The 14,069-nt window shown below is 51.0% G+C and overlaps 2 protein-coding genes across 2 annotated transcripts in view; one reads left to right on the plus strand and one right to left on the minus strand.

Annotated features, from left to right (window-relative positions):
- The window catches only part of MRPL42 (mitochondrial ribosomal protein L42), a 35,027-nt gene extending 32,253 nt beyond the window's left edge, over positions 1–2,774 (minus strand). The window contains exon 1 of the mRNA XM_076067020.1: positions 2,725–2,774. Within this exon, the coding sequence (XP_075923135.1) occupies positions 2,725–2,759 (35 nt within the window). The 5' untranslated portion in view covers positions 2,760–2,774. The remainder of the gene's footprint in view (positions 1–2,724) is intronic.
- On the plus strand, positions 1,021–14,069 carry CRADD (CARD and death domain containing adaptor protein). Its single transcript, XM_032954352.2, has 4 exons — positions 1,021–1,179; positions 2,069–2,181; positions 4,849–5,178; positions 9,923–14,069. The coding sequence occupies exons 3-4, from the start codon at positions 4,863–4,865 to the stop codon at positions 10,225–10,227; spliced, it is 621 nt and encodes a 206-aa protein (XP_032810243.1). The 5' UTR covers positions 1,021–1,179; positions 2,069–2,181; positions 4,849–4,862; the 3' UTR covers positions 10,228–14,069.

Below are 14,069 nucleotides of genomic sequence, written 5' to 3' on the forward strand. Positions count from 1 at the left end.
CACGGGCAAAAAAAAAATAGTAGAGAGAATTTGGCAAGCGCAGTGGAAACCGGCGCGATTCTCAGAAATATCGCCGCTGCCGCTAATCTCGGAAAATAAAGCCGGACATGAGCGGGGTTGGGGGCAAACTTTTGATTCAGCACCGAATCCCAATCAAAAGTCTTGATACAATGTGCATTTGTCAATCGTCCGTCCAGATCGCAGGACGCCGTACAGAAACAGTGGGCTCGTTCATTTGAACTGAGTAAAGGTTGACTGAGGAATCTTGATATGAAGCTTTCGTGACTGCAGGAATCCATGCTCTTTGGTTCTTTCGGTAAAGTCACGTAGGTAGAAGAAAAATAATAATAGATCACAACGTTTCGATCGCCACACAAGCAACCGTCTTCAGGTGGGAGGACTTTCACAACAAGGGTGTGTGGTTAGCTGGGGAGGAGAGAACGTGGAGGGGAGTGGAGTGAGATGAGAGGTGAGAGGTAGGAGAGTGTGTGGAGGGGAGTGGAGTGAGATGAGAGGTGAGAGGTAGGAGAGTGCGTGGAGAGGAGTAGAGTGAGATGAGAGGGAGAGGTAGGAGAGTGCGTGGAGTGGAGTAGAGTGAGATGAGAGGGAGAGGTAGGAGAGTGAGTGGAGGGGAGTGGAGTGAGATGAGAGGGAGAGGCAGGAGAGTGAGTGGAGGGGAGTAGAGTGAGATGAGAGGGGAGAGGTAGGAGAGTGAGTGGAGGGGAGTGGAGTGAGACGAGAGGGGAGAGGCAGGAGAGAACGTGGAGGGGAGTAGAGTGAGATGAGAGGGGAGAGGTAGGAGAGTGAGTGGAGGGGAGTAGAGTGAGGTGAGAGAGGCAGGAATTGATTCGGGCATGGCATACATCTCTGATTATATAAAAAATAAACTTTCTAACCGTAGAAATCAACCGGAATAACTTTATTTTTCGCCCAAAATTCGTCAGCCTGAACGGAGCAAAGTGACTCGGTGCTCAGCGTCACCAGCGAATCCGTGACGAGTGCGGGGGAGGGTGCTGCCCCCCCCGCCCTCCCCCGCGTCCCCGCCCCCCGTGACGTCACGCCGAGCCCTTCGCTTGCGCGGAAGTGTCGTCTCGACCACCTTCTTATCATTCTGCTTTCGGTTCTTCTTTTAATCCGAGCGTTCACTGCTTAACCGATGGTTGCACGGCGATAAGAGAGGTGGGTAGCTTGCCTCCCCATCACCACAACCATTATCACCACCATCATCATCATCACCACCATCATCACCACCATCATTATCACCACCATCATCACCACCACCATCATCATCACCATCATCACCATCACCACCATGATCATCATAACCACCACCATCATCATAACCCCCACCATCACCACCACCATCATTATCATCACCATCATCACCATCACCACCACCATTATCACCACCACCATCATCATCACCATCATCATCACCACCACCATCATCATCATGACCACCATCATCACCACCACCATCACCACCATCATCATCACCACCACCACCACCACCATCATCATCACCATCATCACCATCACCACCATCATCACCACCACCATCACCACCATCATCATCATCACCACCATCATCATGACCATCATCATCACCACCATCATCATCATCACCACCACCACCATCATCATCACCACCACCATCATCATCACCACCACCATCATCTTCATCATCACCACCACCATCACCACCATCATGACCATCATCATCATGACCATCATCATCATCACCACCACCACCACCATCATCTTCATCATCACCACCATCACCACCACCACCATCATCTTCATCATCACCACCATCTTCATCATCACCACCATCACCACCACCACCACCATCATCTTCATCATCACCACCATCACCACCACCATCATCTTCATCATGACCACCACCACCATCATCATGACCACCACCATCATCTTCATCATCACCACCACCATCATCATCACCACCACCATCATCACGGTCAGCTCCATCCATTCACCAATTCGCGGGTGCGCTGTGTTTGTTCCCTCACGCCATGCCCGCGCCGGTGGTGGTTTCTATCCCCTCCAGGTGGAATCCGCCTTCACTGGCTGCCTGCCTGCTGCTGCGGCCCGTACCAAATAATAAAAACATCGCCACGAGGGAGACAAAGGCCACCCCGTGCGCCGTGCCGGCCTTCGCAGGTGCCACTCTGTCACGGCACTTGGAGCCACAAGTCCGTTAAGGCTATACGGGGGTGTGGGGGACCCTTGTCTTTGTAGTTCACTATTGTTCGCTGCTTGCAAGGGAGACGGGCTGCTGGGGTCAGTCATCATCACCAACGCCACCAACTTCATACCATCACTTACGTCATCATCAAGATCACTAACATCATCAGTAGCATCACTGCCATTAATCGTCATCATCAGAAACATCACTACCATCATCCTCATCAGGAACATCACTATCATCATCAGGGACATCACTATCATCATCACTACCGTCATCATCAAGAACATCACTACCACTATCATTATCATCAAGAGCATCACTACTACCACCACCATCATCAGGGACATCACTATCATCATCACCACTATCACCACCATCACCATCGCTGTAACAACCACTGCCATGGCCTAGTACAGTACTGTACAGTTCTTGGCACAGTGCTGCTGGCTATAAACACGTGCGCACTGTACCGCGAGCCTGTCAGCACTTCGGTCCCACACACAAGACGAACTAACCGTGGTGGTGAAGTATGGTCAAGCCCAACCCCCATGACCGACCAGGCGTAGGGAGGCCTTCATCCAGCAGTGGATTGAGGAAGTGAAACCTTATACCCCACACACAGCACGTTACACAACGCGCGCGCGTCCAGTTGACTCGTTGACTGCACCCCGCACACAACACCACAACTTTAGTTTAACACGCAGTAGCGGGCTTTCGCGACCAATATCCATAATAGAGGGGGGTGTTTTTTTGTTGGGGGTTAGATCTCGTAAATATATAAATGTGTCGTTAAACCCGCCACCACCCGACAAAGACAATTCGTGAGGTTTGTCACGTAAACAGAACGTGCCAATTCGTTACTAGTACAGCAACATCCCCTAACGTGACAAACCTTACTAGTTGGCTGTGTCGGGTGGTGGCGGGTTTAACGACACACATTTACGCGATCTAACCCCACCCCACCCCCCCCCCCCAAAAAAAATCCAACCTGTATTACAGAGAAACACAACTTGCTTACAAGTTACTTACAAGTTGTGTTTACAAGTTCAACGCACAATAATTGTAACGAGGTGGATCGATTAGTTACGTCGATTAATCGGCCGATGTTGAAGTCGATGAACAGAAACTTCAGTTTGTGGGCTGGCACTCGGCCCTTTAACAACGCGCTGAAGGTGGGAAACCCCCCCCCCCTAAAATCGATGGCCGGCGTGACGCGGCTTATGATGTTTATGACGTCACCCCCCTCCTCCCACCCCATTTTACTTCCCGTCCAGCGGCACGTGTGAGAATTCGAGACGAGACACCCTCTTTCGAGTTATCCAATTTGTCGAGCGATCAACAAACGGATAATTAATCGGTAGTCATCGATTAAATTTCGATTTAAAGCTTTCGTGACTGCAATGATTCATCTTCTTTGGTTCTTTCGGTAAAGTCACGTAGAATGAGAATAAAATAATAAATTGTCCTACCAGACAGTCTCGTCCCTTCACCTGATGAAGGCCGCTTGTGTTGTGGCCGAAACGTCGTGAGAATATTATTGTGTTATTTTATCAATTTATTATTTTATTCTCATTCTACGTTACTTTACCGAAAGAACCAAAGAAGAGTCATCGATTACTTTCGTAATCGAGACTCGCCAAGGCTGGAGTAATCGGCTGTATTGAGTAGCTTGCCCAACTCAGAAGCAGGCAACCTGGGTTCAAATCCCTTGCAGGTCTCTTTTTGAAAGGACAAGCCACTGCAGGTCGATTGTGGCCTCGCAACCCAAACTATATTCGGAAAACTCCTTCAACGGAGGCGGAGGAATATCAGAAAAACCACACCGACTCTCTCGTCTGAAGCCCGCTCGTCATGGCTGGCAGACCTTGACATTTAACATTAAGCTTCACGGACATATTGGCCCTCGTGTGCAAGAATAGAATAATAATAAAATAGGAAAACTTTCAAAACCCGCTCTCCGAGCCTCAATAATTGAACAGCGTTGCAAATCACTGGTGGCTTGAGTTAGCCGCGGTTCCACGCTGAGCAGAGATGTTCCGTGCCAGGCGGTGCCAGTTTAAAATCACGACTGCGGCGGTGGATTTGGCGTGCCAGAATTACACTTTTCAGTGGTTTCAGTCGTGTTGTTTTGCCATTGTTTAGTATCGCATGTTACATATTTATATTTTTGCGAGTTTAAAAATAAACGTTAATGTCCAGGAGGCGACCCGCGACGTTTTCGCAGTCGGGGGGCCGATGATCGTGATTTGTTTTCCAATCGGCTAATTTCCAAGTGAGTTTTTTTTTACTTTGGCAAAGTTTAGGACCGTGACTTCGGCACACAGTGGGCCTACTCTTCTTCTAATGATGTCACGGGATCTCGGAACGTTTAAAATACACTGGAGATGGCAGTGTACCTCATAGTTCAACTACTGCAACTTATGAACCAGGGTGCCCTGCGGGATGTGGACCGCAAACAAATCTCTTGCAGCACGCGCTCCCGGCTCTGCTAGTCGCACAAATTAAAAATAACGTAGTACTCCCCAAACGAGATAAACGTCGCCCTTCATGGCAACAACGGGGGGCCGTCGCCCCCCCCCCCCCCCGCCCGCCTCTGAATTCGCCGTGTCACCCGAGGACTTCACCTTACCCACGTGCAGGCTCGCGGCCGCCCATGGACCAGCGGCACAAGCTGACGCTGCGGCGGCTGCGCACGCGGCTGGCGTCGGAAATGTGCGTCGAGTCGGCGAGCCATTACCTGTACCAGGAGGGCATCATCTCGGCGCAGCAGCTGGAGGAGGTCCTGGCGGAGCGCGGCTCCCGGCGGCGCGCCTACCGCCTGCTGGACGAGCTGCCGCGGCGTGGGCCGCGCGCCTTCGCGGCGCTGTGCGAGGCGCTGCGCGAAGACTCCCCGTGGCTGCTGGACAGCATCGTGCGCGAGGAGAGCGCCGTCGGTTGGGAGGAGGCCGCGCGGGGCGACCCCCTCGACGGTGATTTTGCTCTGGCGCGGAAGAACGCGCGAGCCGGCGCAGGCTGCGCGCACCAGCGACGGGGAACCTGCGTACGGCCCCCTGGGCCGGCTGCGGCCCCCACGAGCTGATTTCACGGGGCCCAGGGGCCAGATATGACCCACAAATTCAAGTTTAAATTTTGGAATGTTATTATAGAACAAAATCCCAGTTCAAAGCACGAGTGATGGCGGGGGTAGAGGTATAACAATCTGACCCTTTCTAGCAATAAAACAGGTGTTGAGATGTTAAGGTCCCATATTCTAGCTGCTCACCCCGAGCTATGAATGCCCTGATAGTGGCATTGTCTTTGTGCTGTTCGCCTTTTGGGGTTCTCTGGTCGAACTCTGTTTGAGACTAGGCTCAACAGAAAGCTGTCTCTGGTGTGGACCAATCAGTTTCAAAGACAATGTATATATTATCAGAGCATGTTTTTCTTTGCATGTTCACCACAAGTACATGTGGTTAATGCAGACAGAAATCTTTGAAAAAAGGATTCTGTTTGGTGTTTTAACATCTTAACACCTGTTTTATTGCCATAAAGGGTAAAACCTCATTGTTTATATTTTGATACTGGCAAGAAAGGTCCCATATTGGCGGGTAAAGATAATCCACGGACGACAGTCCCAAGGCCAGGTGCCCACGTGGTCAGGGGAAAGTAACGGGCGACTGGGATCACTGCCCCCCCCCCCCCCTCCTACTCACGTAGGGGGCAACGATTGGGAACGTGGTGTATTTAGGGGAGGGGAAGGAGACGAGAGTGAGGAGGGGAGGGGGAGCTCACAACTTAATCTTAAATAGCCTCACGGACTGTACCACCTCTTGCGAATTGAGTGTGTGCGTCTGAGATGCACGGACCGGATAAGGGCCGGTCATTTCATAAGCCCACAGACCGAATGCAGCCCGCGGCATTACTTTGAAGCGGCGCATTGACGATATCTGTCTGTCACCGCAAGCATGGTAGCCGCACTAATCGGGTACTGGAGGGGTATTTACTTGACCTCGCAGCAGAGTTTCTAATTTTAGCATTTTTTCCCCACGTTAATGTGCGGTTGCCCCCTAAAGTTATTTGAAAGTCCTATACGGCGCTTGGCGAGGAACAGGTTCCCCACCTCTGCCATACGTCGACACACAAAGACAGGTGCGCGTACTCGCACGGACACCTAATGCAGACATTTGCACACACGTACAACGTTGTGTGCTTACACAGACCGACTTCACTCGGGGCGGAACAATTCTTCGTCACCCCGTCTCACCCGGCACTCGATGAAATGTTGCGTTTGGGAGGCTCGCATTCACAAGTGCGCACGTGCACATATATAAAAAGACAATGATTCCCCCCCATACAGCCTTAACTGACTGTTGGGGCAAGTGCCGTTAGCGAGCACCTATGAAGGCCGGAACGGCACACGAGGTGGCGGGTGGCCAACACCACGCCCGGCCGCCTTTGTCTCCCTAGTGGCAATGTTTACACACCGCACCAGATCCTCGTTTGAGGCTGAGTCGACAAAGGGAAGACCCAGGACCGGTTCAGATAATGGTCACCCGGTGTTGGCCGTGTGCGGGAATCGATCTCGGCTCTCCGGGTTCGTAGTGCAACACAACCGCACACGTGTAGACCTACACATATACGCGCCCTTGCACGTACGTCTACATGCATGTGTACGAAGAACAACACCAAGACCATAGACGTGTACGAGTACAGAGGATTTTGTTTTTAATTTCCTAGTTAATGCGTACAGGGGCATAGATGCGTCTGCACACATTTTGCGTTGTTTCATGATGGCGGTGGCTCTTATGAAAGCAGCCAGGTGCCACGGCATTGCTAATGCCACGGCCAAGCCCTGAGTCAGCACCGCTGGAATCCTGGGATCAACTCTTTGCAGCCACCCGTGATTAAACCGGGTGTGTTTTTTTTCGTGTAGCGATTTTTAATGAGCTTAGCCCTGGTCACCAATGACCGCACACACACACACAAAAACCAGCCAGCATCCCATTAAATTTTAGGTTTTCACTTCATTTGGCGTGCAGTGTTCCAGTTCTGGGAAATGAACATTTTATTTGGCTGGCCATACGTTGAAACGACTATTTTGAGACGAATAACACGTGCGCTCCCAGCGTGGATAAAGAAGCCGATTGAAGTGATTTTTAAAGTAGGCCTGCGATGTCATCTTCGCTCCACGTGCTCGGAGCATCAATTTGCTTCGTGGAGCCAAATGTGGGACACGCGATGCAACCCTCGGGATACTTGGGAGGGTTGCGCAGCACAGCCGTCGAAAACTTGCACAGCGGCGGCATTTTGTCCAATCTCGAGCAAATCGATGACGGCTCCGAAGTCTTAATTCGCAGACAACCAAAACAGCGTGAAGCAGCTCAAGCCGATTCACACCAGTCACTCGCTCATCGGCGGTCAGTTGCCCCCTCATCAAGCGTCCATCGCTGCTACCATGGTTACCGTTCCCGGGAACTTCACTCGTCGATACCTTCACGCACGTGGAGGAGTCGGTCGACCAGACAGTGACTGCTTTTACCTCCACCCATACTATATTCAACTACCACACTGCAGGTCACCACCACTTACTCAACCACTCGCTCACTAAGCCCTCACCACGCTGCAGGTCACCACCACCCACTCACTCACCCACTCATTAAGCCCTCACCATGCTGCAGGTCACCACCACCCACTCACTCACCCACTCATTAAGCCCTCACCATGCTGCAGGTCACCACTACCCACTCACTCACCTACTCATTAAGCCCTCACCATGCTGCAGGTCACCATCACCCACTCAATCACCTACTCAATACAATGCAGGTCAAAATCACTTTTTGCTTACTCTTTGGTTTTTTCGGTAAAGTCACGTAGGTAAAATAAAAATAAAAGAAAACAACTCAATTAAATCACGACGTTTCAGAGGCAACACAAGCTTCCGTCTTCAGGTGAGACAGACACAGCAAAGATCGCTGTATCAAGTGAACAGCTCTGGGACACCCGAGCTTATATACAGGTTAAGGGGGGGGGGGGGGAGGGCTGAGTTAAGCCGCCTTTTGTTATGCTGCAGGGGGTTCGGGGGGGAGCGATGGCGTGCTGCACGAGAACAAGCACCATCCTGGTAGAAACGGAAACGACTGTACAATTATCAGCCAGCTAACGTTTGACTTGGTTGATGACATCTTTCCAAAAGTTGCTCAATTTGAAACCATCCTCTCAGTTGAAGTTGTGTCTATGTATATCTGGATGGCTTCATGGACAAATCTCTGATAATAACCGGGAGGTTTGCAGAGAACTTTGGTATCAGAGAAAACAATGTCATGAGAACCCGCTGTGTTGAAACAATGATCAGCCACGGCCGAAGAATTCGTTCTGCCGTGTTTCAAATCTGATTTGTGCTCGCGGATTCGGTCAGAAATATGTCGTTTCGTCTCCCCGATATAGCAGTCACCGCAGGTTCAACTCAATTTGTAAACACCGGGGTACTGTAAGTCAGGAATGACATCCTTTACGGATGGGATCAGATCCCGGATTTTGTGTACTGTATTGAACCGGACCTGGATCTTGTGTTTGGTTAGAATTTTGGAAATATTTTTGGTAACACCTGCTATGTATGGTAGTGTGATGGTTTTGATCGGAGTATCAAGTAGTTGTTTCTGTATGGAGGGAGAAACAACTTGGCGGATGGTACGGTCAGAGTATCCGTTTCTCTTGAGGGCCAGATGTACATGTTTTAATTCACTGGCCAGGTGGTGTTGGTCAGAAATGCAACGAGCCCTATGGTATAATGTTTTGATGAGAGAGTTCTTTTGAGCCGGGTGGTGGTAGCAATCAGGCTTCAAGTATTAATCTGTGTGGGTGGACTTTCTGTAAACAGTGTCCCAAAGAGCCATCCGTCCTCCTCTCAAACAGAACATCCAAGAATGGCAGCTTGCCATCTTTCTCCACTTCCATGGTGAATTTGATGGATGGGTGTCTGGAATTTGTGGTCTAGGAAATGGCTCAAAGCTGGGAGGCCATGTGGCCAAATGACGAAAGTGTCATCCACATATCTTTTCCACAGGGAAGGACGAAGGGTGGATGTCTGGATGGCGTCTGATTCAAATTTCTCCATGAAAACATTGGTTATCACTGGTGACAAGGGAGAACCCATAGGGGTACCCTCATTTTGTTTGTAGAAGGTACCATTCCAGGTAAAGTAAGTGTTGGTGAGGCAGTGCCTAACCAGTGCAGGTACTTCAGTCCATGTTGGACCAAATCTTCAATTATTGTTATGGTGTCAGGCACTGGGACCTTGGTGAACAGCGAGATCACATCACAGCTGACGAGGATATCGTCAGGAGATAGTACAGTGTCCTTGACCATAGAAACCAATTGGGTTGAGTTAAGTACCGCTAAGGTGGTCTTGCCACTTTTTGCTTCTTCACTCTTCCTGTTATCATTTAGGAATTCCCTCCCATCGCCTCTTCCCCAGAGCTCTTACAATAACCATGCACAACTAAAAAAACACGTTATAAACACATTATAACTCCCATATTTTGCAACTCGGATAGTGCTGCCGTTTGACGATTTTAAGCCTTTGCTTGGCGATCGTTCACAAAAAAAGTTTACCTACGAAAGCATTGTGTGTTGTGTTAACATATTTTATATATAAATAATAAATTGTATCTCGCATTAAAATGTCACTCCCTGCCCCCCCGTGCCTATCCCGTCGCACTCCCCTCCCCTCCCCAGGCGTGCTGGCGAATTTCCCTCCCGAATTTTTGGACTCTCCTCCCGACGAGCTGCAGCTGAGCCGCCTGGCCGCCTCGCTGGGACCGGAGTGCGAGCATCTGGTGTCGGCGCTGGGCGTCACGCAGGCCCGGGCCTACCACTGCCGCGTGGCTCACCCTCACAGCGCGCACGCCCAGACGCTCGCCATGCTGCTCGCGTGGCGCCAGGGCGCCGGCAGCGCCGCCACGCGCCGTGCCCTGTGCCTCGCTCTGCAGCAAGCCGAGGTCGACCTGCACACCGTTTTCTCCTCGTTCTTGCCACTGTGATCCCACCACCACCCCCCCCCCCCCTCCCAAAGTATTGTGACGCCCGTATAAGTTGGGACTCTCCGCTGATGGTGAGATGTTAACTGCCTTGCCCGGTATACAGGAGGTCGTGGATTCGACTCCGACCCTGACGCCTGCTGTATATTTGGAGTTTGAATGTCTCTCTCCCCGTGGATTTTTCTCCGGGTCCTCCGGTTTTTCCATCCACATTTAGAATCAACGTGCGTTTTAGAGTATTTGGCTCCTGCTATACATTTCCACGTGATAAGCCACTTCGTTGAGCTATCATTTGTGGCCAGGTCACTTCTGGAAAAAAAGCTAGACAGCTCAGTGGGCCCTACCTGGTAAAATAAATTAGTAGTATAGTGGTAGTAAGTCGAACCCTGGGATCAGTACTGTGTAGGATACAGTTTGACCCAGGGGTACAAACATCTGATCTGTGGGGTCAGAATTGGGCCGAGGCTTTAAATTACCACAGTGGGGCGGAAGTTCAAATATTTTATAGTATTCTGGCCCCTGGGGTCAGAATTTTACGGGGCACGCTGGCACTTTCGCACCGCGTTTGTGACGCCAGGTGAGACGGCGGAGCAGACCTTGACCAAGTGGGCAAGGCTTGCGATGCCACCCTGGCCGCCGATATAGCACGAGGAGGTGTACATTTGTTTTTACGTTTGAAAATTATGTCGGATGTTTTATAATTTTATAGGGGTCGTAGGGTTATGGCGCTCTTATTAAAATGCCAACACACTTACTTTGAGATTATAATGATGGTTGGATAAATGGATTAGGACTAATATTTACACTGCGTGCGAAAAATTGTGCGTGTAAGAATTGATAATTTAGGATGTATGCAAGTGCTGTGCAAGTGATGTGCAAGTGATGTGCAAGTGATGTGCCCATGTTAAGTTTTGGCGAGTAGAGCAAACAGCCAAATAGAGAAACGATGCAAATGGGATTGTAAAATTAAAAAAAACGTATTCACGAATCGCAAATTAATTCAGACAATTCACGATGTTGCCATGGGGGGTGAATCGTTGCGTGCCTACTATTTTCTGCAACAGGCACCTACAGTACTTTGTTATCACCACTGCCATGGGAACGTGGCATTTCCATCACTGGTTCAGGGACCGCCTACAAAAATAATCTCCGCTCGGCACTCATTTGATTACCGGGACGAAGCCTTCGGCTCTGCGAAGCTCGAACCCATTTCTGCGAAAGCGTGGATGAATCCTCGTCTCCTCATCTCACGGAGCTTCGGGGCATGGAGCGTGGGGAAGCGTCCCCTGCGTTCGCCCGTTTAGCCGACGGCAACGCGCCAAGTCAAATGCGTTAGACGCCCGACTGAGCTGTGAGAACATCCCATTTCGCCCGTCAGCGTCGCATCTTCGCCTCTCTGCTCAACCCTGCCTCACGCGCGGGGGATGAAATTTTACGACTGCTGCCGCTTTTGCCGCTTCAGCCGATTAACGGGATAATATTACCGCGGGCATCTACGGCGGCTCGGGCCTCTGGCTAGTGACTCACGCGCCCCCCCCCCTTTCCTTGCACTGCGTTTGCAGCCGTCGTGACTACGCAAACGCCCCCCCGCCCACCCCCGACAGCTACAGATGCCTTTGCCTTTATCAGGCTCCGCTTGAGCCGGGGGCGATTTGTCTCGAGTCACGGCGGACCACACGTTCAAGCGGAAAATTAAGCGGAGCGCGTCCGAACTCTGTTAGATCCCCATCGCGTGATCGACCCGAGCGTGCTCGTTATGAATTAACTATACCGCTGGAGCTGTCATCGTTAACGGCCGTTCCCGTGACGATGGAACGATGCGTTGCCGGAACAGTCTGGCGACATCTCCCAACTAGGTTTGTAACGATCTGCACCCTTCCCCCATCCCCACAACGCCCCATCACACCATGGCTGCAGGGGTCAGATAAACCAATTCCAAGCGTTTCTCAATGAGGCCTGTAACGATTTGCCCCCCCCCCCAACCTACACCCCCTCCGTGATGTGATGAAAGCTCCACACACACACACGAGGCACTATTATCTTTTCGCCACACCTCCCACCCAATGTTTTCCCCCCCCTCCCCCGATCACCCATCCAAGTCTCAGCTGTGCTCAATCCTGCTTAGCTGTTGAGGTGTAATATAGGATGATATGGTCGTCGATACTTCATTATTAAACTGCACTTTATCAAAGACGCAATCAAGTTAATCGAACGTGACCAAAAGAATCGGTAACATTTGTAAACGATACAAAATGCGGTTTGTAGGTTATTTCTTTCGAAAATGGGTTTGCCTACAGCGGTGAAGAATTACAATGTGGGGGCCTTGAAAACACTGGCAAACGGAGGCACGATGTACATTGGCGATGGGATTTTCGGATTAACAATTTAAAATGTTATGCCCAATTTTGGATTTTTATTCCAGACTTTGGAATAAAAATCTGTGGGATGCATTTTCTCAAGACAAACATTTTCACTTAAAACATTTTATCACTTGGGCAAAAGCGACTTCACGCGATTAAAATTCACTCGAAAGCGCGGAAGCGATGCCACCCTCTCTCCGTTCAGTTTTTCAAAAAACAATTTCGTAAACAAAACAAAATCGTCCGAGCGGCCGACAGCATTGCTCGCCGAGCTTTCGCGCGAGGATCGCCGCAGCTCCGCGATGCCTTTCCAGGTCACGTCGCCGCGTGGTCGTTCGGTCCGCGCGCGTGGCGTCCCCCCCCCAGTATACAGAGCTTGTCGGTGCTACTGCCCGCCGTTTGATGTCGACCTCACCCGTCGGAGCGACGCGCTCGCTTGCTCGCTCGCTCGCCGTCACGGGGTCGTTTTCCGGCGAGGCAGAGCACGCAACCCTCGGGCCCCGCCGCTTGACGCCCGTCGGGCGAGAAACGGCCACGACGGCCACGGTTCCCCTTTCCCGCACCGCCATCCCCCGCGGCGGGCGTCGCCGTGTACGGACGCTCGCTCTCGACTTGGCGGCATTATCTCCTCGGGACACGTTGTGCCAGCCGTCGAGAAAAGGAGCGATTTTAAACAAAAGATTTGGCCTTTTTATATATCTCGGTCTTGGCGTTTATAACGGGCGCCATCCGTCATTCCCGCCCGTCCGATGGTGGGCGCGGATCCCTGTCGGACGCGTAACGATCGTGTCGCCGAAGCACGGCCGCTGCAAGGAGCGGTGGCCGAGGCAAGCGGATAGTAGTGCCGGCAATTACGAATCTTTTGTGTCGTCGCGAGCTATTTTTTTTACAAAGGGATAAAATGTGGGTCGGTGCGCGGTTATAATCTAGCACGGGTTTCCCACTTTGCCCAGATTGGGATGTGGTTTAGGGTTGCCATCCTGTCCTGCTGTCCCCTCCGCCCCCCAAGACGTCCAATTAGTTGAGGCAGCTGCAGTCCTGGGAATTATTTTGAAGTCTTCCCAGGGACCATTACAAGTTGACTGTTATTGTCACTCGCGTAATAATAACAACACACCGCTTAAGAGGAATGCATTCATGTGAGCTTCTGTCCTCTGCTGGTGTTTGTGAGATATTCCTATTTCTCGTGATATGTCCCTGGTTTCTTTTTTTGGGTTCTGATCTCAAGAGTTTTCAACCCCGAGCGTGCCTGGTAAATAGTCGCTCGACGTAAAACTTCTCTGCTCGTGTCACCGCCATTCGGCCACACACCTGGCAATGGGGGGATAGTGGGGATCGTTGGACGTGTCGCTCCGAGTACCCCCGGACTTTTCGTGTTGGGCCCTCTGCGTTGCGATTGATCCCGCGGAGTGTGGCTGTTGCGATTTCCCGGCTGGACCAAACGATTTTGCGCAATTTTAATAAAAACCCCAAAAAAGAAAACAA

Source organism: Petromyzon marinus, chromosome 14 (assembly GCF_048934315.1).
Source record: "Petromyzon marinus isolate PM22_M1 ecotype Great Lakes invasive population chromosome 14, UKy_Petmar_22M1.pri1.0, whole genome shotgun sequence".
Taxonomy (NCBI): Eukaryota; Metazoa; Chordata; class Hyperoartia; order Petromyzontiformes; family Petromyzontidae; genus Petromyzon; species Petromyzon marinus.